The 26,081-nt window shown below is 42.2% G+C and overlaps 1 protein-coding gene across 1 annotated transcript; it reads left to right on the top strand.

Annotated features, from left to right (window-relative positions):
• The first annotated feature begins 18,530 nt into the window (after positions 1-18,530).
• LOC147447792 (linoleate 9S-lipoxygenase-like) lies at positions 18,531-24,434 on the top strand. Its single transcript, XM_086523510.1, has 9 exons — positions 18,531-18,743; positions 19,022-19,329; positions 21,192-21,432; positions 21,678-21,941; positions 22,237-22,322; positions 22,401-22,508; positions 22,649-22,959; positions 23,250-23,513; positions 23,608-24,434. The coding sequence occupies exons 1-9, from the start codon at positions 18,608-18,610 to the stop codon at positions 24,356-24,358; spliced, it is 2,469 nt and encodes an 822-aa protein (XP_086379636.1). The 5' UTR covers positions 18,531-18,607; the 3' UTR covers positions 24,359-24,434.
• Positions 24,435-26,081: the final 1,647 nt, after the last annotated feature.

The raw sequence follows: 26,081 nt of genomic DNA, 5'->3' as shown, positions 1-26,081 counted from the left end.
TGCAAGCCGAGTGAAGTTGGTAGCGGAGAGAAAGTTATCGGAAGTAGAGCTAGTGATGGCCAGTGTAATATTTGCTTGTCGATGATTTCGTCATTACTTGCTACCACGGCCTTTTGTTTTCTTGACGAGTTATGCCTTTTTGCCACAGTTAATTAATGGTACTAACATGTCAAATGTGGTGAAGAAATGGGTAATTGAGCTGCAAGAGTTTGAGTTCTCTTTTCTAGTGGAAGATAGTACAAGGGCTACCCTAGCTGATTTGTTGACCTACAAGGAGAATCCCCTTATTGTTAAGGAAGAGGTGGTGAGAAAGGTAGTTGAAGAAGTGCCACAGATTAGCAATGCACATGTGTTGTTCTTTGATGGTTCATACAGAAAGAGCCACGATGCAGCTTCAGGGGGTATAGCACTTTATGATCCAGAGGGGAAGCTAGTATGCAAGAGAGGGTTCAAATTGGATGCTCATAGTAACAATGAGGCTGAATATGCTACTCTGGAAGCCGGATTACACATTTGTTTGAAACATGGGGTTCGAAGGTTGAGCATAAAAGGTGATGCCTTGTTAGTGGTGAAGCAAGTGCTGGGTGTGTGGAAGAGCAAGAACACCTCATTGAAGGAAATGTGCTTCAGAATTAAAGGCCTGTTAAAAAAGTTCGAAGCATGGAGCATCACACACATTGAACGTGCTCTAAATGGAGAGGCACATGAAGCAGCTCAAGGCATGATTGGGAGCTATTTGTGTTGAGGACCACTTTACCTCTTTATCATGGCCGGGAAAGTTTGGCTCAAGAAGAGGAGTTTTTGCTAACAGGAATCATTCCAAAGGAGATTCAGAAGTCTAAGAAGTATGGCTTTGTGCGTAGAGCATACAGGTACAAATTGATTGGTGATGTCTTATACATGAAAGGGGCTGATCTCGTGTTGAGACGTGTACCTTGGCGGGAGGAGCTTTACAGAGTGTTGGAAGAGAATCATGAAGGCGCATGTGGTGGCCATTTTCCTCTAAAGATCACCTTGCATAAGATTTTGCAAGAGGGGTATGTATGGCCTAGTTTGCACAAGGATGTTCACCATTGGTGTAGGTTTTGCAATAGGTGTCAAGCATTTGGGAAGAGAGTGTTGAAGCCAGAGCTACGAAAAACCATTATGGCCCGTTACCTATCACAAGCAGGGGCAAAAGCTATATCTTGACGGCACTGGACTATCTCTCTAGATGGGCAGAGGCTATAGCAGTAAAACAGATCACTACAAAGGATGTGGCAAAATTTGTGTATGATGAAATATGTTGCAAGTTTGGGGTGCCATTAGAGCTACTTTCAGATAAAGGGCCAGGATTTAGAGCTAAACTGCTAGACTTCTTATGCACAAAGATGAAGATTAGGCACCAACATACCACTCCTTATTACCCGCAGTGTAATGGCTTAAATGAAAGATTCAATGGTGAGTTGGTACAAATTCTTTCTAAAGTGACAGAGCACCAAGGAAAGAATTGGGATTTGGAATTGCCTAGTGCATTATGGGCTTACCGTACTTCGGTGAAGACAGGTACAAGGTTTACTCCATTTCATTTGGTGTATGGAAAGGAAGCACTATTGCCGGTGGAGGTAGAGTTGCCTGCGGTCAAGATGTTAGAGAAGTTGCTTGGGCTGCCTAGTGATGCATTCAAAGAGAGGCTCTTGCAGTTACAAGAGGTCCAGTTGGATAGGATGAGCGCATTGGAGCATTATGGGAAGATGCAGGATAAGTCTTTGGCAAAGATAAATGAAAAGGTCAAAAGTAATGGTATCAAGAAACATGACTTGGTTTTGCGCTACAACAGTAAGCTGGACAACACCTTCCAAAAGAAGTTTCAAATTAAGTGGGAAGGCCCTTTCAAGGTAGTGGAGTGTTTTCCAAATGGCACATATCAGCTGGCTAACCTGGATGGTGTTCTACATAAGTCAAGGGTAAATGGATTGCGTCTTAAATTGTATCATGCTAGATTGATGATGGTGGAGCAACATGAGCTCTCTGTGGATAAAGCAGTGTTGGTGGGGGATGAGGAGACCTGTGATGCGGCGAGTCTCATATCTCTCTTTGCTACTGCTGATCATGAATGATCTAGCAGGCTAGGGGATGGGCAAATTATGTCAGGAGTTTTTTTGAGCAAGGGATTGCGCATATGTTCATACACATGCATGGTGCATCAAATAAAGTATTGCCTATTTTCCAGAGCCAGGTGGTTACGTGGGGCCCACATGTGTACAGGTAGGACAGTGTGTACATAGTGCATCGATTTTCACTATTACTAGTACCAGTGTGTTTTTTCTATAATAATGAGGAGTTGGTAGTGCTGAAAACTTCTCGAGGAATCTATCCGCGGGCCGACGACATGAGGTAAGCAGGTGCGTCAGATGGCATCTAGTGGTGTCAGGAGGGCGAACGGGGTCAATATTTGCACGCGGATGAGGACGGACACAACGTGGGTGTTTTCTTGTGAGAGTTACACAAAAAGGTCATCATTAGGACCACTTTTTGGGGCCACTTCACGTGGTTGCGAGACGCATTATTGAAAAGAAATGAGTGCCAGGTGTGCGGATGATGCAAAAAGGTGACAACTATGCACTACGAGGTCAGTTTTTGGCCTGTTCGGGGTCCGTTTGAGGTCATCTAAAAGGCCAAGGGTGCCCAACTAATAAAGCTAAGTGCGGGAATTGAAAAAACTGAGAGAAGACCAGAAAAAACGTGGAGAAGAGAGGAGGAACAGCCGCAGGTGTGTTTTTGGGGTTTTTGGAGCCTGTTTTGGCCGTAAACTGCTCATCCAAGGTCGGATTTGAGCATTTTGACATTGTAGACTGGGGTTTTGGGCCGTTCCGGACGCGATGGCGCTGTCCATTTTTCCAAATTACTCATGGTTTTTCTACTATTTTGGCTATGTAAGTTTCTTCTATGAGCGAAGTTTCTTCTCTAGTTTGTGATTGTATCTGGCTTATTTTACCCATATTGTGTGAGCTATTTGCCCCATTGGTGTTGGCCCAAGCTCAATTGTATCTAAACATCAGAAATTCTCTTCTTTTGAGCTGAGTTTTTTGGGTGTGTGTGTGTGTGTGTGTGTCTGTGTGGAGTGGGCAAGTGGATAGTCTCTCTCCTCTCACTCCAGAGGTGTGTTCCCTGTCTCGGCCAGGTGTGTTGTGTAAGCCGAGTGGTGCCCCATAGTGTGTGTGTGTATCTTCCCAAGAGTGTGTGTCGGGTCGTTATAGAGGCGCTGTGTGTGTTTTCATCCCGCTCACACCGTTTTCGGCACTCGAACGGACTCAAAATGCAACGAAACTTTAGGAGGAGTTATAGGGCACCTAGGGACAGTATCCTACCAACTCTGGCCGCAATCCGACAAGGTACCAAAACCACAATCCATCATAAAAAGGTCCTGAAAATTGCAACAGATCAATCTAGGAAGGTCTCCTATGGTCTAAGAACACTCTCCTATGGTCAAAACGACTAAAAATAGTGATTTAAGCACTCAAATATGAAGATCACTAACACGTAGTCGCGAACCTCAACAAAAATGACAATGCTTACACTTAATTGAAAGAGCAAAGAGAGAGGGACACAATGCAAGTTTTGGAATTGAAAACTAGTTATCCAATCGTTAGAAAAGCTGATTATAAGTTGGAGGAGCTTCGTAGCTTGAGCGTACGGTTTCAGAGCTCCTTTCTTCTCAAAAGATAAGCTTCCTTTCACATTAAGGTTATTGACATCTATACCTAGGGAATTCTAAATGGCCAGTGGCCGATTCACATGGACCTTTACAATTGTCATGACATAATTACAACTCAGGGAATTGATCTGGTACTCTAGAATCAGGATTTACATAGAGTATCACCACACTAGCTTGGCAAAATAATAGACTACAAATGTGGTGTCCGGCTACGTGTCCGTCCAAGTGGACGTCTGTTCGGTCAAACAATTCTTACTTATACTTATTAAATCTATCTTTTCTTATAAGAAAGCATTAAAAAAAAATTGTTTTAATTGTGTCTTTTTATTTTATTTTTTTATTTTACTTCCTTTTCGTTTTATCTTGTTTTAGAATGTTGATGTGCAATGTGCACCTTTTACCTTATTATTTAAGTGGGACCCTTCCGTAGTATATAAATCATTTGTGATTTTGTATGTAGATTAGATAATACAACTTTGTATTAAAACACAAAAAGAATCCATGTGATTGTAGGCACTAATTTAAACTCTCTCTCTCTCTCTCATCCCCCCTTAACTTAGCAGGTCTTTGTGTCTCCTCATCTTGTTCAGCTATAACACAAATTTGTCGACATAACACCTCTTGTGATAGTTCTAGAACGTTGCTCAATTGAGAAGACACAAAAGTGTTGCAGTACTACATGAAAGTCTTCCATTACCAACCTAATGTAAAAGGCTACAAAATGCTTGATGTAGGGCCACTCCTTCTAAATGAGATGGATATATAAATCCCACATAGCCTCTTTCCTTTTCAAGGCAACTCATTTTAGATAAAGTAGCATGGAGTTCTTGAGAGAATTTGCAAGGAAAGACATGGTTACCTATGGTTAGTGTGTGTGTGTGTGTGTGCATGTGTGTGCGTGCGCGCACATTGCATGTGAGTGCATATATGACATGAGGTAGCCTTAGGGTCATAGAGTACAAAGCCAAAGGATATCCATGTGTATTGATATTGTTGAACACATCAATGGAGGTCATGTTTTTTAAGAGCCAATTGTGTGTGTGTGTGTGTGTGTGTGTGTGTGTGTGTGTGTGTGAGAGAGAGAGAGAGAGAGAGAGAGAGAGGAAGAGAGGGGGGGGGGGGGGGGGGGGGGGGGGGGGGTAGGGTATTGCTCTTGTTCTCTCTGTGTGTGTGGCATTGTTTGTCAAAATAGAGGGGACCTCTATTTCTCTTAGTAGAGTATGGACATGTTTTTCCCAATATAGCAACCACAAGCAAGGCAAAGATAGTGTTGGCATCTTCTATTCTAAGTGCAAGAATCAGAGCATAGGAACTACTATTGTTAGCATGTTTATGGATTTAACAATAATTCCCTCTAGCTTTATTCTTCTAAATTTAACTCAAGGATGCTCACAACAAATGTAGCTTCTTCCAGTAGTACTATGCTATATTGAACCAAATTCCGTGAGATAGAAAATCAACCCAATACCATACTTATGTCTTTTTTTACTACGTGGACACAACATTTGTGAGCTTCTTTCTTGGCAAGATTCGGAATCAACGACATGAAACAAGGAAAATCCACGAGGCTCAAAAATGATTGTGGAGGAAAAATCCATATGTCTACGAGTAAAATACTTTATACTTAGTTTTCATGAGAGGGATTATACTTTATAGTTATGAAGAATCGCCCCCTCATACCTGTCTGCATTGGCAACACAAGGAAGATAGGATGAAAAATTATTCCCAAGCCAGATGGAACTCCTATCAAGCAACCATTGAAGTATTGTGATCCTCGAAGTGTGAACAAAGAAGCCAATTGATCCTTTGTTTCCCATACACAAGAAGATTTAGAATTTTTCTCATGTAGGAAAATGGAGTCTTTTTCGGTGTTTTTCATAGAATGCATAACATCATGAGCTTCTGCTCGAGAGGCACCACATACCTAGCTAGGTAAGATTGGGGGCAGGGGACCACTGCCCCCCCCCCCCCCCCGCACCACCGGGCCGGAGGTCCCCTGCCCCCAATCATTCCTACCTAGTATGCGGTGCCTCCCTCAGAGAATCTCATGATGTTGAGGTAAGTATATTGTGAGAATTATTTTGAGAATCTATCCAAAACTTCTTGTAATAAGCCAAGGGTTCAATCATCTTGTACATGGAGCATGTCAACATTTGGCTCAAGGATGACGTGCATCAAAATTCATCGTCAAAGCAGGGTCAAAGCAAAGATTTCATCTTGTCAACAACACTTTTTGAGATCCGAACATCATCATAGACTCGATCCACATCCTCTTTCACATAGCCCGTCGTTGTGTTTCTTGAAGCTCAGAATCTTTGATGCCTTGTTACACACAGGCTCACGCATGTTCTCTTTTTGCAGCAAGCAAGTCCTCTAATTCTCACATCAATGCCTCTAAATGATCCACCACCGCTACCCGGTTGTCCCATGGATACTCCATCCATAAAGCCACTCAGTCAAGAGTGAGTTGTTTTGCCAGGCTTTTGGTAGTGCTATGTATGCCATTTGTGGATTTGTTTACTGAGACACTGAGTGTGTATTTTGGTACAGTTTTTTGGTGAGATTTTTTGAGATTTATCTCAAAATATAGGGAAAATTATGTCCGTTTGTCCCTAGATTCTCGCCATGTTTTGCACGTATTCGCAGTTTCCTCTCTGATGGTTTAGAGGTCGAGTTTACTCCCACTCCAACAGTTATCTGTAGTTTTTTGGCTTGCAGTTTGTGTTGAGTTTTGGCTCATTTTGCAAAGGAAACTCTGTCCGTTTTTCACCATCTTCTCGCCATAAAAGGTTCAGTGTTATGCCATTGTACACTGGTCGATATATTCCAACTTTAATAGTGATCGGGTGTTTACTCTCACTGTGACAGGTTTTGTCAGCTTGGACACAGTTTTGGTGTTCTTGTACCCACTCTCACAGAAGTGAGGATTAGTGTATGCTTGTGTGGCAACAGATAGACAATGTAATGGAATTGGCCTATTAACTTGAGAGTAGCGAACATTAGAGAGAGTACTTTTGTGAAATTACTTTGTGAGCATAGCTGGTGAACATAATTGATGGTAGCAACGTAAACATAGCAATTAGTTAACTTGGCACGAACAATACTTTTGCAAGAGAGAGAATTTAGAGAACATGATAATAGTTGAGTACCGAATTTATGTGGAGCCGGTCCCCCCTCCAATAGGCATTTGTATTATGATTTCTCCCATCAAGAGAGACTTTTACAATACAATCTTTGTGTTTCTAGTGACCTAAGTGATGCAATGAAGATGGAAAGCTTCATGCATCATGAGCATAGCATAAACTTTGAGGAAAGCAGTAACTATCCCAAACCTCAGTCCCAAGACCTCAAACACCTTCGAAGGTGGAGAGGGCTAGCAGAGAATGAGGGTAGGGAAGAGGAAGAAGAAACATTTCATAGGAGAAAGAATTAGTTCCTCACTTATCATCACTCTTCTTGCTAGCATACATAATAGCATAGTAATGAAGATGCAGAAGATGCCAAGCTTAAGCATTGAAGCATGGCTATTGGTTGGATTTGCACTCCATAGCCAAGAGTGTTTGTGTAGGCTCTCAACCTCTCTACTTGCTTGCCAAGAAGGAGAGGGAGATCTTGCACTTTGCACTTCACACAATGAGAGTGTGTGTGTGAGTGTTGTGGGAGAGTATACCCCCTAAGAAAGCCCCTAGCTTCCTTGGTCGATCCCCCCTTTTAGCTCATGCTTGAAGCTCATTGGACCCCTCCAGGCCTAGCCAATCACAAGCAGGAGGTAAATCAAGTAACAAGGGTAGCCTTGGGACAAGTGTCCCCCTTTCTCCTTTGGGAAAGAGATATTGATAAATGTAAAAACAATTAATTAAATCTTCTAATTTATCATTGGACCCCTTCGGTGGCCAACCAATAGGCTTCAAGCACACCATGAGGGCAACATAAGGAGGAACTTGACAAGTGTCTCTTTTTCTTTCTTTGTACCAAGCATGCCTAGTGTGAGTGTGTGTGTTCTCTCTCATTCCCCCTCTTGTAGGGTTCGCCCCCTCCTTGTAGGGATTATCTTTGACTTTTGTGCCACCTCAAGCCCCTCAACCTTGGACCTAGTTCTCACCACAAGCTTGGCCCTTAAGCCCCTCAAGCTTGGGTTGGGTTCTCACCTCAAGTACAACCCTAGCATCTCAAGCATGACAAGCACCTCAAGCATCTCAATCATCAAGCACCTCAAGCATCTCAAGAATCTCAATCATGAGGCACCTCAAGCACCTTAGTCATCAAGCACGACAAGCACCTTAGTCATCAAGCACGACAAGCACCTCAAGCACCTTAGTCATCAAGCACGACAAGCACCTTAAGCTTGGGTCAGGTTCCCACCTCAAGCTCAGGCCTAGCTTACCTAAGGTCAAAGGATGTTTACACTAATTATTGAAGGTCTTCAATGAAGCTAAACCTAAGGTCTTATGCTCCATTGTTTAGCCTTGCTCTTTGATAGGCCATCTCTCATTTGGGCCCCTTTACCATTGGCCCTGTGTTGAGATAGATCTATGAGCACATGTCTATATCTTAACCCTTGTTCCCATTTATTCTCCCACATTAAGTGATCAGTTTAATATGAGAAAATCATTTGGGTTGGTTAGATATTAGATTTTATGTCATTACCTCTCTCTTGAACCATAGTCGTCCTCGACTATGAGGTAGAAGAGATAAAGCCTTAGTCTTTAGCCAATCTTACTTCGCGGGTAGAGGATCCCTTTTTATCCTACGACATCTTTCTAAGATGGATGACTAATCCATTTGGTGCTTGGGCGATATAGCTGCCGCAAGCATGTCTGCTCTTTAGTCCATTTCATTCTCCCAAAGTAGAGTGACAAATTCTACTTGGTGTTTGAGAGACGTCGTCATCACAAACATGATTCTAAGCATGCATACTATTTAAATTTGTGCACAATTAAAAAGAGAACTAGTCTTATAAGACAAAAACATGGGTCATTTAAAAGATATTTGTACATTTGCTTACTCTAATGTAGCATTGAAAAGGTTCATACTATCCTTAAGTTGTATTCCTTGCATCCATCTAGCATCTTCAAAAGGATAATTTTTGAATTAATAAGATACCATCGGATAATCTCACCATGTCGTAGTACCTTGTCTTCATGCCGAAGGATAGCTTCCAATTGTAGAACCTCTTCTTGGTCTTCAACTTGGGAGGATCTTCAATAATTGGTTCACTTGGTGACTCTCCTTTGTAGGGCTTGAGTAGGCTAACATGAAAATCAAAGTGTATGAGCCAATGGTTGGGCAACTTGAGTTGGTAGGCCATCTCATTGATAGGCTTCAAAATTTGAAAGGACTATAGTATCACCATAGCTAGTATCTTTCTGCTAGCTTAGCCTAATACTTTTGATGGCCCGTAGGATTTTTATGCGTGGTTTGCCTCAATCGAGCCTTAGGAAACTTAAGCAAGACCCAATCATTTTCTTTGAATGTTAAGGCCCTTCTGTGCTTGTCAGCACCAGCTTTTTGCCTTTGTTGAGAGATGGATATAACCTCCTTAATCTTTTGAAAAGATTCTTGTAGGTCACGGCTATACTCATCGACAGCAAAGATCTTCCCATGTAATTTGAGTAGCAAGCGACTTTTAGGTCTTTCCTCAATGATCTCAAAATGTGCTTTTCCCATAGAAGTATGTACAATATTATTGTAGGCATACTCTACAAGAGGTAAGTAATTTTCCCATTGTGAGTGTTGATCTACTCCGTAACATAAGTCTTGAGTAGATCGAGTATCGTAAGATTGGCTATCTCACTTTGGCCATTCATTTGTGGGTGATAAGCTGAAGAGAAATTCAATCTTGTTCCTAGATTTTCAAAGAGATCTTTCCAAAAATTACTGGTCATTCTAGGATCTCTATGACACGATGGATGTGGGTAATCCATGGTGTTTGAAAATCTAAGATATGAAGAGACTTGCCATTTGGTGTGCCTTAATAGTCTTTTTGACAGGAATACAGTGTGCTTGCTTGCTAAACATGTCGACTATTGTCTCTTGTATTATCGTGGATAGACTTGGGTAATCCAAAGATGAAATCCATGGATATACTCTCCCATGGTTAATTTGGGATAGGCAGAGGCTTGAGTAATCTAGGTTGCTTCCCTCTATCATACTTAGTCTTTTGGCATACTACGCATTTTGAAACATACTGTTGTATGTCCACTTTCATGGTATCCCAATAGAAATACGTCTCTCCTCCCTGAAGATTAGGTTGAATACCTCTATGCCCCGCATAGGGAGCAGCATGGGATTCATACATAACTTGGGAATGGGTAACACATAGCCTATTACCATGGAGAACATAACCATCCTGCAAGGTGAATGGTTCCTCTTTCTTCCCTAAAGCAAGGGCTGACATTATGTCTCTAAAGTCAGGGTCAGTAGCATACTCATCTATCATAGAGGATTGATCATTGTGAGTAGCTATAGACACCGCATTAACTTTTGGTCATCGTGAAAGTGCATTGGCCACTTGATTATGCTTACCAACATTGTGAGCAATATGGAAATTAAATTGAGAAAGAAAAATTGCCCACCTCATTTGTTTGTCGAAAAGATTGATTTGCCTCATGAAATACTTGAGACTTTGGTGATCGGTTTGTAGAATAAATGGAGTCCCCAATAAATAGTGCTTCCATGTGTCTAGGGCATGTAGACAGCTAAAAGCTCTTTCTCATAAATGCCCAAGACTCGTTCATTAGTATTGAGCCTTGGCTCTCATATGCTATGGCATGACCTTCTCGAAGAAAAACTGCTCCAAGGCAATCACCACAAGCATCACATTGGACCTCAAATAGCTCTGAGAGACCTGAAAGCATGAGGACTAGTTGGGAGGTAAGCTTCTCCTTGAGCTTGTCAAAAGCATTTTGCTCCTTAGCAGTCCATACATACTTAACGTTCTTCTTAGTTAAGTCATGTAGTGGTCCTGCTATTTGAGAGAATTTTGGTATGAAGCGTCTATAGTATGCGCACATACCAATAAAGCTTCTTATCTCATGTAGATTCCTTGGATTAGGCCATATTGCTTTTATTACAGGTCTCTAACTTCGATGGATCCATATAGATACCACCTTGAGAGATAATATGACCTAGGTATTGAATCTCTTGAAGGAAAAAATCGCTTTTCTTTTGGTTGAGAAAAAGCTTGTTCTCCCTCAATGCTTGAAAAATCACTTGGAGATGTTGCTTATGTTCCTCCAAAGACTTGTGGTAGATGATGATATCATCAAAGAACACTCCATTGAGTTTGCGATAAGGTCTAAAAAATTTCTCCATTAGACGATTGAACGTAGCTGGTGCATTAATCAAGCCAAAAGGCATGACTAGATATTCATAAAGACCAAACATTGTGCAAAACGCGGTCTTTAAGATATCTTCATCCACTATCCTTATTTGATGATAGTCACTTTTAAGGTCAATCCTACTGAAGTAGGTAGAGCCTTGTAGCTTATCAAATAGACCTTCTACTCGAGGCACGGGAAATTTGTTTTTGATAGTGATATGGTTTAGTGCTCGATAGTCCACACACATACGGTATGTACCATCTTTCTTTTGCACTAAAAGGACTGGAGAGCAAAACGGAGAGGAACTAGGCCTCACCATTCCATTATCTATCAATTCATGTACTTGCCTCACGATCTCCTCTTGTTGAGCTTGAGAAACTCAATAAGGAGGCTTGTTAGGTAGTGAGCTTCTTGGAAGGAGCTCAATTCGATGGTCATCATCCCCTCTTTTTGGAGGTAAGTCCATAGGGATATCATCGATGAACACACCTTGGAATCCTTTTAGAAAGTTAGACAATTCTAACTCTTCTTAATTCCTACCATTTACATTTGATGAAACATTAGGATCTTTTAGAGACTCTTTGAAAAAGTAATGTACGCAGAAACTAAGCTCTTCATTGATTTATCAAAAGTAGGAGGATTTACAAGTGGAACAGTGCGACCACGCTCACTAGCATCTATATACATGTTCTTTCCCCTATAGGTGAACTCGATTCTCCTTTCATGAAAATTCATATCGGCAGCCATGCGATCAAAACATGGCGTCCCTAGGTTAGCATCCTCATGTTGGATTCTTTGCTGACATAGCTTTGGACATGAAGCCTCAACGTCCCAATCAAGGGAGTAATGGAGGGTTGATGTCCCTTGAAATGCATAGCTACATGGCATAGCTTGGAGGACTCCGTGAAGCCCTCGTCTCCAAAGGCCGCATCAAATTGTTGGATGAAGGCCAACACTTTGTCGGTAGCACCAAAGGTGCCATCATAGCTGAGAAAAGAGATACTCTTTCCTCCCTCCTTGAACTTCTTTAGATTTTGTGACCTTCATCATGCAGGGTATGATTTACGATGTCCTCCTCTCATGTATTCTCTAGGAGAATAGCCATAGCTTTCGTTGGAAGAGGAGGAAGGTGAAGAATAAGGAGAAGAGGGTGACCTCTTTCTTGCCCTTTTCTTCCTTTGTTTCCTCTCTTCCCTTTCAGAATGACGAGGTGAAGGACTATGTGTTGATCCTTTCCTCTTGGAAGGAGTGGGCGATCGTCTAGACCGCCGTCTTCATGGAGCCACATCTTCAGAGGAACTTAAAGTTTCATTGCTTTCTTGATCTTTGGATTCCTCCTCTTGTATGGGAGAGAGTCTTCTCTTAGGGGTCTCTTCAAGAGGCCTCCTAAGCTCTCTCTCCTCTTGGAGAGGAAGGGAAATCCCATAAGCACGAAGTTGTTGAGTAACTTCGGCTTGCAAAGCAGGGTTGCCCATAGCTTGCTGCAACCTAGTAACAAGATAATTAACAAACATGGGAGCATCATCATTAGCACCTTCATGTGCAAAATCAAAACTATCAATGTTCATTCTACTCTCTTGGTTATTGTCAGCTATGTTAACAAAATTTATGTATGTACTTAGTGTATGCTTTGGCATTCAAAACCTAAGTTGCCACTCCTCTTAGCCTTTGAAAATTGGCTCTTAAGTATCTACACCCACGGCTCGAAGTGATTAATTATAGAGAGTAGTGGAGTAGTTCTAGCATACCAGAGTTGCTGAGGGCTAGCTCCTTTCGGACTTCTTATGGCTCAATAATGGTAAAGCCGTAGGAAAGTCTAAAAAGACTCCATTATTAAGTCCAAAGCTCCCGAGGTATGCACCATATCCCACATATTGGGCTCAAGAAAACCAATAATAGATCCATGTTCCACTTACCCTAATATAATTAACAAAATCAACCATTTATGGCTACTTAAGGACCTCTTTTCTTAAGCAAGAAAAGAGAAACCAAATGCTCCATACCAATGTAATGGAATTGGCCTATTAACTTGAGAGTAGAGGAAATTAAATAGAGTACTTTTGTGAAATTACTTTGTGAGCATAGCGGGTGAACATAATTGATGGTAGCAACATAAACATAGCATTTAGTTAACTTGGCATGAAAAATACTTTTGCAAGAGAGAAAATTTAGAGAACATGACAACGGTTGAGGACTGGATTTACGTGGAGACGGTCCCCCCTCCTATAGGAACTTGTATTATGATTTCTCCCATCAAGAGAGACTTGTTACAATACAATCTTTGTGTTCCTTGTGACCTAGGTGATGCAATGAAGATGAAAAGCTTCATGCATCACGAGCATAGCATAAACTTTGAGGAAAGCATTAACTATCCCAAGCCTTCGCTCCAAGACCTCAAACACCTTCGAAGGTGGAGAGAGCCAGCAGGGAATGAGGGTAGGGAAGAGGAAGAGGAAACATTTCATAGGAGAAAGAATTAGCTCCTCACTTATCATCACTCTTCTTGCTAGCATACATAATAGCATAGTAATGAAGATGCAGAAGATGGAAAGCTTAAGCATTGAAGCATGGCTCTTGGTTGGATTTGCACTCCATAGCCAAGAGTGTTGGTGTAGGCTCTCAACCTCTCTACTTGCTTGCAGAAGGAGAGGGAGCTCTTGCACTTTGCACTTCACACAATGAGAGTTTCTGTGAGTGTGTGTGGGAGAGTATACCCCCTAAGCAAGCCCCTAGTTTCCTTGGTTGACCCCCCCTTGTAGCTCATGCTTGAAGTTCATTGCAACCCTCCAGGCCTAGCCAATCACAAGCAGGAGGTAAATCAAGTAGTAACAAGGGTAGCCTTGGGACAAGTGTCCCCCTTTCCCCTTTGAGAGAGAGTACTTGATAAATGTAAAAACAATTAATTAGACCTTCTACTTTATCATTGGACCCCTTGGGTGGTCAACCAATAGGCTTCGGACACACCATGAGGGCAACATGAGGAGGAACTTGACAAGTGTCCCTTTTTCTTTCTTTGTACCAAGCATACCTTGTGTGAGTGTGATTGTGTTCTCTCTCATCCCCCCTCTTGTAGGGATCGCCCCCTCCTTGTAGGGATTAGCTTTGACTTTTGTGCCACCTCAAGCCCCTCAACCTTGGGCCTAGTTCTCACCACAAGCTTGGCCCTTAAGACCCTCAAGCTTGGGTTGGGTTCTCACCTCAAGTACAACCATAGCATCTCAGCATGACAAGCACCTCAAGCATCTCAATCATCAAGCACCTCAAGTATCTCAAGCATCTCAGTCATCGGGCACCTCAAGCACCTTAGTCATCAAGCATGACAAGCACCTTAAGCTTGGCCCGGGTTCCCACCTCAAGATCAGCCCTAGCTTACCTAAGGTCAAAGAAATTTTACACTAATTATTGGAGGTCTTCAATGAAGCTAACCCTAAGGTCTTATGCTCCATTGGTTAGCCTTGCTCTTTGATAGACAATCTCTCATTTGGGCCCCTTTACCATTGGCCTCGTGTTGATATAGATCTATAAGCACATGTCTATATCTTAACCCTTGTTCCCGTTTATTCTTCCACATTAAATGATCATTTTAATATGAGAAAATCGTTTGGGATGGTTAGATATTAGATTTTATGACAGCCAGTCACACGTTTCACAGGTTTTTGCAGATTTTTTCAGGCAATTTCTCTTCTGGAATGTGTTTTGAGCTAGTTCACTCTGGTTATGCACTTTACGCTCGGTTGAGAAGTTTGTCCCATTTTATGCTTGCGGATAGAAAATTGTGGAGTTGTTTTATGCATATGCAAGCATCAATTTTGATACTATTGGTCATGGTTTTCATGATTGTGTTGTGGTCGAGTGATTTCCCACTTTGTTGCCATTTTGGTGTTCACTTATGGTAGCAAACATGTATGACAGTGAGAGACGGCGATCTCGTTCTTGCCGATACGTACGATGTTGGCATTGTGGTCACACAGGACACATTAGGCATCATTGTTTCAGACGTATGAGACATCAGTGAAGATGTATGCATGATGTAGATACAACTTTGACACATGTTAGAGAGGCGGTTACAGTGGCAGTCTATGCCAGTGACGGTGATGTCATGCTTACCTCGAGTGTACCTCTTGCACGTATGTCTATGGATAGCACACTTATGTCTATGGATAACACACTTTCTTCGCAGTGGTTACTAGATAGCGATGTTGCTTTCCACGTCACTCCATGTCGTGAGTGATTCAACACATTTTCTAGTGGGAGACTTGGTTGCGTGCAACTTGCTGTTGGTTCAGCATGTGACATAGAGGGTGCAAGAGATGTTTGTTTGTCTTTGCCTAGTGGTGTGTCATACACGCTACGGCATGTGCGTTACGTTCCTCAGCTGAAATAGAGTTTGATCTCAATGAAACAGTCAATAGATTTTGGTTGTCATACACTTATTAGAGAGGAGTCTTTTCAAACGCATTGCGGCTCATTAGTGATTGCCAGAGGAGCCCACAACGGCTTGGTATATCCTATGCGGCTTGGTATATCCTATGTATATGTCTGTGGTTCGAAACGACATAGTCTCGGTTTTGTTGTTGGCATTATTTGAGCGAGAGACGAGACGTGTCTCCTTCACAGGTGAGCTCCACCATGCTCACGAGACAGAGCATTTAGCTGTGCAAGATGTGCCAGTAAACTCTATAGAGACAGAGGTAGAGTGGCAGTGCTCTAGTGAGACACAACAGGTGTTGTTAGAGTTTGTGCAGGTAGAGGTAGAGCATGTTTGCTCCCTAGAGACATAGAAAGAGATGATAGACATGGAGTTCTTAGATAGGCTCATGCTAGAGGCTGATGAGTTGATACCAGGGCACACGGCTCCACCTATGGGTGAGAGCGACGTAGCCATCCTAGTGTCGACGTTGACACATCCATACGTGATGAGTAGTCTTGATGATGCAGTACATGTAGATAGTGCAGGGGAGGCGAGTACAACCATGTTTTCGTACATTTCGTCAGCGATCGGGCATCTCATGTACGACCTCCTAGTGTCGAGGCCCAACCTAGTAGCTGCACTGGGAGCATTTTTAACAGGGATAGTCAATCATACGATGACAGACACTAGCATGACACTTTGTGGAGCTTTGCAGACCATACAGAGTTGTTTGCGGGATTTACATGCAGGCTATAGCGTGGGTACACATGCTCGCCTACCACTAGAGCTGATACGGCTGCGTGTAGATCAACAGAGTGAGCCAGTGGGCATAGGTTGAGAGAGTCTCTCACCTAGTTTCTTGTATATGCTAGTAGTTTAGCTAGTAGGTCTCACTATCAACGCATCGCCTTTAAGTGAGAGCTTGTTGTGGTAAAGGCGCTATGCCTTTGTCCGGGGTCGGACGTCCAATGTTCGATCGCCCGTCCACCGTGTGTACGTACCCTTATTTATTATATACATATGAATAATGAGCTCCTCACTGATATACTTCTTGAGGTTGCTCCCCACACTCTCCTGCTTCTCCCCTTTCTCGCACGCACCGCACCGTGCACGCACGCATCTGCGCACATGTGCACTCACAACACTTGCTAAAAGGCGTCTAGACTTTCCAGCTTGAGGATGACATCTCTATAATGCGAAATATACTCAAGCAGTGTCTTATGCTGATGCATAAAACACTTATCCCATGCAGTTCAATTTATGTCCTTCTCATTAGTGGGCAACAATTTCTTTCTAAAAACATCCTCGAAGGTAGCCCATGAATGCGGCATGATGCCCTTCTCTTTGAGTGACATCCACCATTTAGTTTTATCTTCTAATGTTAACCTAGTTTGTAGTGCCTTGACTACATCTCGAGTCTGACACAGATTATGAATACCATCCCATTTACTTGGGAAGATATTTATTGTATCCTTGTTGCTTTCCTTGTCCTCCCCACACGAAAGATCGATGGTTTCGTGTTTTTCAATAACTCGTCCACCTCTTTCTGAGTGAGGATGGGCAATGAACCAGGAATGGAGCCTTGCTCCGGCACGCCGAAGGGGGGGGGGGGGTAAGATTTTGCTAACACAGTGCCTGACAAAACACCCTATTGCTCACTTGCAATGCCCTTGGCCTACTGATGCATATATGGTAGTACTTAATCAATCAAATTAGTGGCATTCTCATTCAAGTGTGCAAAATTTGTTTCAATGATAAGACACGCGTAATTGTAATGCCTTGAAGTCTCGTAAATCAAGCCTTGATGCCATCATCCATGCTTGCTGTCATGCGGGCCGCCCTCCATGAGAGTAGTCGACAACGGTGCAACAGCAGGTGCAAAGGGTGCAAGATGTTCAAGTCGAAATGATGATGCATGTCTATGTCACCATGGTGGTGTAGTGCGTGACTAAAAAGAATATTTAACACCTTGTATAAATTCTCTATGTGAATCTTTGACCGAAAGCACGACATCCACCGCAAACATAAAGATTGATTGGCCTCGCAAAATTCAATCCTGAAGCCAAGATGACTTTTCGAATGTTGGCTTCAAGAATGTTGCGAAATTTCTTGGGTGTCAAATTGATGGCTCGGAGAAATGGCAAAGCCTTGCCAAGTACCCTTGGAGCTTCAAGTGTTGCAACAAATCGAGCCTTGGTGATTGCTCGTCGAAGTAATCTTTAAATATGAAACTGCGAAATTTATTGCATTGATGATGGAAAGAGTTTTTGTCTTTAGTGATTGTTGCTCCAACTCCAAGGTCGAAGCTTGTGCTACATGTGCATGTGGCTGGGAGCCTCGAAAAGCCTTCGTCTTCTTCACGAGTTGCTTCCTTCACCAAGCCATGCATGCATGCAATTTCTCCCAAAATTTCTAACCTAAGCTCTGATACCAATGAGAGGCTCTAGGCTAGGGAACCCTATGATCTACCCAATCTTCATGCCTATACTTATAGGCATCCCCCATGCTTTGATACCAATGAGAGGCTTTGGGCCAGGGAGCCCTATGCTCCACCCAGTCTTCATGCCTATAGTTATGGGCATCCCATGGTAGCTTCCCCATCACCTAAGCCACATGGGAAAAACATGTGGGTTTCCTTATTAGGGGTTGTTGACACCATAATTGGACCCTTTCTGTATTTGCATCTTAACATAGTCAATTTTGTCCCCTATATGGGAGATAGCATTTGGCCTAAGGCCGTTCAAGCAAGTCACTCCTCAGTTAGCGAGCCTTCAAAAAATCTAGTGAGTGGAATAAAGACCCTCTACAATGGGAGGTGCTTCTAGACTGGTACATGATGAAGGTGTTAAAGCGATGCCGTTCAATGTGAAGGGCATCGAGAGTGGGTTAAGTGAAGGCCATCTTAAGTCCATGAACTCAAGGGATTTATTTCATAGTGAAAACAGGGTTGAATTGGTCAAGCAAGGCAAGAAACGCGTGTTGATCCAAAGATGATTTTGTGCATGTAGACGTAGTGATTGATGATGGTTTTGATGCCTTTCCAATCGGTCACTATAGTCTACGAAGAAGATAAAGATAAGATAAAGATGCACGTAAGTCCTGTTCTACACTATCTCACGTTGTATATAGTCGAATGTACTGCAACAACCCTGTTCGCCCTGTCGCCATTGAGGTCCAATGGAGAGCTTGAGCTTGATACAGGGCAAAGTCGAGATCTCAAAGGAGGGTCTGCTTGATAGTGTTGCCCACTCCATCAGCGCTTTGCTTGGATCCAAAATCAACTTGCAGCTTGTCAGCCTTGCTCTTGACCCAGGTATGTGCCCCAAATTCTGATTTACACACACACACACACACACACACACACACACACACACACACACTCTTCCTTTTGAAACAGTTGGAAAAACATTTGAACCAAGTTCACGAGATCAACGGCCACACGTCAACGCGCACACAGCGTCCTCGTGCTCATTGTGTGTTTCCATGTAGCCTTGAGATGACTGCACACAGCAAATTGGCAGAGAGAGAGAGAGAGAGAGAGAGAGAGAGAGAGAGAGAGAGAGAGGTTTGATGTATGATCTGATGGTGTAGCAACCCAAAGGGGAAAACTCAGCGCGGTTCACAAATTGAAAATCGGAACATACTTGCCAAGCTTTCTAAGTACATCAAGTGAGAAGGTGAAGAAGGATTCTTACCTCTTCCCTTGCAAGTTTGATGTGGCTCAAGATTTTGGCCCACCGGGAGCCATTGTATTAGATAGTGAGGTTGCCCGCGAGTTCTTCGTCGAGTCCATCACCCTTCAGCTGCCAGGTTCAAGTGAGGAAGTTCAATTTCTAGCAAAGACCTGGATCAATGAGTCCAAGTTGTACAATGGACCGCGCATTCTTTTTGCTGACAAGGTAACTTTGTTGAAGCTTCTTGAGAGGGTATTGCCTGTGTTTCATTGTGTATTAAATTCTGTGGTTAGACTAGTGTGAAGAGCTCATGCCATGCCTTTCTCAGTCTCTTTGGCAAATCTTCTTTTAATTTCAATGGTTATCAAGTCATCTAGATTATTGTCCATTACTGGTCCACTTTTATTTGTCAATCATCGATCCTTATAATTAAATCTTCTAGAAGATTAGTAAATAACAAGGGCCACATTACCAAATGGCATCTAGATTATTGTCCATTACTGGTCCACTTTTATTTGTCAATCATCGATCCTTATTATTAAATCTTCTAGAAGATTAGTAAATAACAATGGCAACATTACCAACGGATAGTGAGCATATTAATAACGGTGCACTCACTACTAATACAAATATTATCTGTTCAGCATCATCTCAAATGAAAATCTTCTGGGAGAGTAACAATAAATGAGTGCCACAATGTGGATGCAAGGTTTATCAGAAAGATGTCACAAAACTATGCATATATTTTTAGGTGGCGTGAAAGATTCAACACAGCCAAGTACGCCACACAATTGCTGCAATGACTGTAGTCTCAAAAGCCCATTCCAGTACAACATTTTAAAGAACAATGCAGAGTATAGTTTTAGCGCTTGGAAGCAGTAGACAAGAGCAGACTTGAACCACACTTATAGGGAAATGAGAGGATTGAGGGATGGAATGTGACTAGCATACATCTCAATCTTCACATAGAGGTGATCTTTTACACCATTAATAAAGTATGAGAGAAGTCGTTTGCCAGATTATTGAAACGAGAGCAATTGGGCCACTCGCCTCAATATAATCGAAGTGCAAGACCAGCAGAAGTTTCAAAGGAAGCTAATTATATCGAATGTGCTCACAGTGCCATGCTAGATGGGAATTCGGTATATACTAAAGTCCCTCACCACCACAATCACTATGACCTCCCAAACTCATTGCTCTCATGTTTATTTTTAGAATTCGCTGTTTCTCAGATCCAGTCTACAAAGCTTAGACCGACTGATTCTGCACATCCATCTTGCTTCATGCTTTGAATTATGATAGAGCCCAAGTGTGTAGGGACTACGGCTTGTTATAGGTTGTTCATAAGTCTGCTTGTGTCCATGGTTACGCTTGGTGAAGCTTTCAGAGGTAACACATGCAGGTGTGCGCATCATGTTCATCAGATGAAGTCTGCCCCACAGCATATTGGAATTCCATTGCAATATGTACCATAGACAAAGGAGCTCATTTGCATAAGTGTAATGTTTAGAAAGAGGTCTCCCATCTCCACAATGACACACGTCGCAACCTGCAATGTGGTAAACAAGAGCTTAAAGATGAATATAAGTTTAGTTGCATCATTGATGAGACACCCCAAATCAAAGATTTTTACTATTAAATAAGAGTTTCTCACTTAGATCTGCAAGCAACTCCGTAAATTCTTGCTAAATTAGTGCACCAGAATCCCAAGCATGACACAGACATGTCGCAGTCCTTACTCGTTTATTTTCTTGAAAAGCCAATGAGCGACGAAATCCCAAGCATAACATGCGTATATTGTGTCAAGTCACAAGAAGTATCAAGCTGAGGATGTACGTGCCTTTGCATAGGCAGAGCTCATCTTCAGAGGTTAAGTTCTTACACAAATAACTCAAAGCATGCAAGTCTATCCTTAAGTGGTGTCAGGTGATGATGCAGCTAAGCAAATATACTGCTAAGTTCATTGGGAGAAATATGAGCTCATGCAGTGATTTGAATGTGATCATGCTTTTACTCAGTGAGATTTATTGTCATTAGTGAAGCTACTTGAAGGACAACTAACTGCGTGATGAACAAAATGTTTTCAGGCTTATCTTCCATGCGACACGCCAAAAGGGCTTGAAAAACTGAGAAAAGAAGAGCTGGTGAACTTACAAGGTGATGGCACAGGCGAAAGAAAATCGGGAGAGCGAATCTATGACTACGCCCTTTATGACAACCTGGGAAATCCAGATTTGAATGCAGACTTAACAAGGCCAGTGCTTGGAGGCTCGAAAAGTTTGCCTTATCCAAGAAGGTGCCGGACAGGAGGCAAGCATACAAAGGCTGGTAATTATCTGGAACTTCAAAAGTGATTGCTAGTGAATGTCAATAATTGCAATGTCAGTCAAAGAAATGCATATACCAACAGCCCATGCACAACTGTAGGAAATGTGTGTGTGTGTGTGTACACACACGTATCTGTGTATAAACAACCAGAACGACGAATCTATCCAAGAAAGACTGCTTGTTTCAATTGATGGCAAGGGCTCTAATAGTCTGATGTCACTCAGCTCTTTCATTCTGTTAACCAGACCCCGCATCAGAGTCGCCCACAGCGTCAACTTACCTACCAAGAGATGAGGTTTTCAGCTCTCAGAAAAGCAGCGATATTTCAAACAAAGGGATAAGGGCTGCAGGACATGAAGCCCAAACTCTACTGAGTGGAGAAAAGCCTTTTAAATCATTTGAAGATCTGCAGGGTATCTACGCTGGAAATCTCGACCCGTCCTTGTCCTCCAAGTACGCTCAAGATGATGGAAGCCTACTCAAGTTCCCTCCACCAACAGTTGTTCAAGGTAAAAATTTTAGTATTCAAATTCAACATTTGTGTGAGTGTGTGTAACCACCTGCTGGGGGTGCATGCGTGTGTCGGTAATTTTTAATTTTTAAAATTTTTTTTTGGGGGGGGGGGGGGGGGGGCGGGTGGGGAATATTGGTGTTCGATTTTGAATGAAAAGTAGAAACTCGTATAAGCTCAGGTTTATGCTCAATCGAAGTTGTAAAATGTGTTAAATGCATAGCAGTAGTAGTAAACAGAAGTTAGCCGTTCAGATACTCAAAATAGTGTTGTGAAAATCTGAATCTTGGCAGCAAACAAGCAAGGATGGATGACTGATGAAGAGTTTGCACGCCAAAGGCTCGCTGGAATGAATCCTGCGATGATCCAGAGACTAAAGGTTTACTTCATATATTGCTAAAAAAACCTTAGTGCCATGAAAAGCATTTACCTAGGCTACCGTGATATGTTTAAGCAGACATTTCCACCAGAAAGCACTTTGGATGCAGATGTCTATGGACCGGAGAAATGCAACATTACGGAGGATCACCTTGAAGGGCAACTAGAAGGGCTAACTGTTGAACAGGTAAAACCCCTTTTCAGTCTGTGAGAGCATAGAATGTCACCAATTTTTCTGCAAAAGCTTAGGAAAATTGTAAGAAACATAGCATGCAATGCCTGGTTTGTCAGTCACTAAAATAAGTGCTTTGAGAAGCATGAAACCAGGCATTGCATGAGAAGAGACTGTACATCTTGGACTACCACAATTCAGCCTTCACCCCTCTCGTTGCCAAGATAAATGAAGGAGAAGGCAAAGTTTACACATCCAGGACACTTTTCTTCCTCACAAAAGCAGGGGTGCTCTTACCGGTTGTTATCGAGCTGCTTTTACCTCCCAAGCTTCCCTCGAGTGGTGAAACTTGGACGAATAGAGTCTTTACTCCTCCACCTTCTGGAAAAATTGATTGGCTATGGCAGCTTGCCAAGGGACATGTGGCCCTCGTCGACACTTGCCATCAACATCTATGCTCTCATTGGTAATGTAACCTGCATCATGACAAGCCTTTCTACATCTGTCTTAGATCCTTGATTTTTGGGTCCCTTTGAAAAATATAATAAATGGTTTTCTAGTGCACATAATTGTAATTCCATCATTCGGGACGCGAATTCTCAATTTCTCATTTCTAATAAGAGCCAAATTAGTGAACAATACCATTCATGCCCTCCTAAACAAGAGTCATCGTTGTATATTTTCTTGCATTGACGAGAAATGCACTCCCTGTTCTAAATAAATATAAACGTACTCACTTTCATCACTTTGTTTTAGGCTAAAAACTCATGCATGCATGGAGCCATTCATCATTGCGACAAGGAGACATTTGAGTGGCATACATCCAATCAATATGCTTTTGTCACCTCATTTCAAAGACACAATGGGCACCAATCAAGGAGCAAGACAGACCTTCCTTAACAGTGATGGCCGCATAGAAAGATGTTTTGTCACCGGCAAACACTCCAATGAGGTGTCTTCTATTGACTATGGGCGATGGCAGTTTGATGAGCAAGCAATATCGAAAGACTTGATACGAAGGTAATGTATATTGTGATTGAATGAGAAGTTTACCTGTTGAGAGAGAGAGAGAGAGAGAGAGAGAGAGAGAGAGAGAGAAGTGTTTTGCATACAGGGGAATGGCTGAGCCAGATGAGGATGCCGAGCATGGGCTTCGACTGCACATTGAGGACTACCCATATGCCAAAGATGGGCTGGACTTATGGGCCGCTATCCACACATGGGTCAAGGAGTACATTTCTATCTACTATGAGAATGATACAGATGTGGAGATGGATGATGAGCTTCAGGCATGGTGGACGGAAGTGCGGGAAGTTGGACATGGAGACCACAAGGGCGCACAGTGGTGGGAAAAAATGGTTTCAAAAACTGCTCTAGTAGAGGCAATTTCTACACTCCTATGGATGGCCACTGGCCTACACGCAGTGGCGGGGTTTGGGCAATACCCATTTGCAGGATTTATGCCCAACAGTCCAACAATGGGGAGGAGACTAATACCGGAGGAGGGCTCCAAGGAGCACAAGGAGCTGTTGGGCGATCCGAGAGCCTTCTTTCTTGCCTCATTTTCATCTCAAAGAGAGGCAACAACAGCTATGGGGACCTTTGAAATAACTTCTCAGCATATGAGTGAGGAGGTGTACCTGGGGGGTGAGGGGGATGTGCCTCCCTCGCACGATCCCCGAGTCGTAGCTGCCCATGAGCGTTTCCGAGCTTCTATAGCTGCGCTACATGATGTTATACATGAGCGTACCGCCCACCCGACTCCGCACCGTGCAGGACCCTCTGAAATGCCCTTCACTCTTCTGCTTCCGTTCTCACCCGCGGGCCTTACAGCACGCGGTATTGCCAACAGCATTTCCATCTGAACTTCGCCTAATCTTTCCTTTCAGGTTGTATCTATTCAGGACCTTAGTATACTGAATGCTCTTACCTTTGAAGATATATCTGTATGTACCTATGTATGTATTGCAATAGATGCAGTAGTAGGGGGTACCCGGCTGGAGAAAATCGAAAATTGGTGTCATTAAGTGAGTTGGAAAAGTGGAAGGGTAATTGTGATGGCAAGCTAAAGGCGAATGGTGATGGCGGGCTTTGTAGCACGCATGGAGGAGGCGGACGAGAGGAATGGAGCAGGTGGGCTAAGTACACATCGAGGAGGCAGGCGCGATCGCGAGTAGGTGGTAGGAGTTGGTAGCAAGCGAAGGGGAGGGGTCATTGGAATGCTTCGGTCCTGTTTTTTTAAATTAGAGAGAAGCCATCTCGACCACCGAGTTAGGAGCGTCGCAATGGTGTATGACAACTAAACTGAGGTCGGAACGCTATATTGTGATTAGGTTCGACTCTCATCCAAATGATTTTTAGAAGTCAAAGCTTTCAATTAAGGTTGGCACCAATAATTGTGGTGGGAGTGGAAGCGTCTAGTATTGAATGAATAAAATTTGGTCTTCCCAATCTCTGAAAACTAAAAATCTTTAAAATCTTTTCAAAACATATTGAGTGCATAGGCCTTCTCAATCTCGAAAAATTATAAATCTTTTCAAAACATCTTGAGTGTGTAGGTCTTCCCAATCTCGGTTCTTTTCTGTTGAGTTTTCAAGTCATTAGAGCCAATAGGAAAGCTTTTTATTGGCTTTCTAAAAGAAGCCTTAGAGGAGAGTTGAGTTATGTATACTTTCAATGTTTTTCAGTGAAGATTGAGACTTACCTTATATTATTTCGGTTTTAAAATATTAAATTGATCTTTTTATTTCACCTTTCATTTCACACACTCACATGGCTTGACTTCCTTTGCATTCTATTCTTTTAGAATGCTAAAGTAATTCTAATTAATACAACACACACACAAACACACACATGTATACACATACACACACACACACACACACATATATATATATATATATATATATATATATATATATATATATATATATATATATATATATATATATGTGTGTGTGTGTGTATATAATATATATATATATATATATATATAAGCAAACTATGCTAAATGGAAGAAAAATTGATGAAATATGTGAACTTAGTTCGAAAGTCTTACAAATTTCAAAAAAATTGTTAGTATTTTTTGTTTTCTTCTTTGTGCGAGTAGAAAGAGACATTCCCAAACAATGCGTCACCTTTTATAATTCTAGTTAAACTCAACTTAATGATTTTATCACTTTTTTATTGTTTTAGAAAGCCATCATGACCCTTTCACTTGTTTATTTTAGAGCCATTAGAGGCATTAGTGGATACACATAGGCAATATTTTTCAAAGCAATCCCTCCTAAAATTAGTGCAAAATTAATTAAAACTAGCTTAATTTTTCCTTGGAAATTCCAAGAAATGTATGTGGATGCAGAAATGATTTTCCCCCGCCACTCCTATATAATGAGGCTATTAACACAATTGAGAAGAGAGGAGGAGATGTGCAAGCCCCGTCCCGCCCAACACTTGTAGGGGCTAGAGGGGATGGCTCTATCATGCGCCATAAGAGCTGGATCCTCGTCTCACTAATTTCAACCTTCAAAGGTTTTACCGGTTTATTAATGGTGAGCTATATTCTACTCTCCCTTTATAGTGCATGAA

Source organism: Adiantum capillus-veneris, chromosome 11 (assembly GCF_014529385.1).
Source record: "Adiantum capillus-veneris isolate H3 chromosome 11, ASM1452938v2, whole genome shotgun sequence".
NCBI lineage: Eukaryota > Viridiplantae > Streptophyta > Polypodiopsida > Polypodiales > Pteridaceae > Adiantum > Adiantum capillus-veneris.
This window is presented reverse-complemented; position numbering and strand designations above follow the sequence as displayed.

Bases quoted from the DNA above. Each gene is read 5' to 3' on its own strand.
- LOC147447792 (XM_086523510.1), top strand. From the start codon at position 18,608: ATGGAGAGCTTGAGCTTGATACAGGGCAAAGTCGAGATCTCAAAGGAG. The intron at 22,323-22,400 runs GTTTACTTCATA...ATGTTTAAGCAG, and splicing joins CGATGATCCAGAGACTAAAG to ACATTTCCACCAGAAAGCAC. The intron at 22,960-23,249 runs GTAATGTAACCT...ACTTTGTTTTAG, and splicing joins CAACATCTATGCTCTCATTG to GCTAAAAACTCATGCATGCA.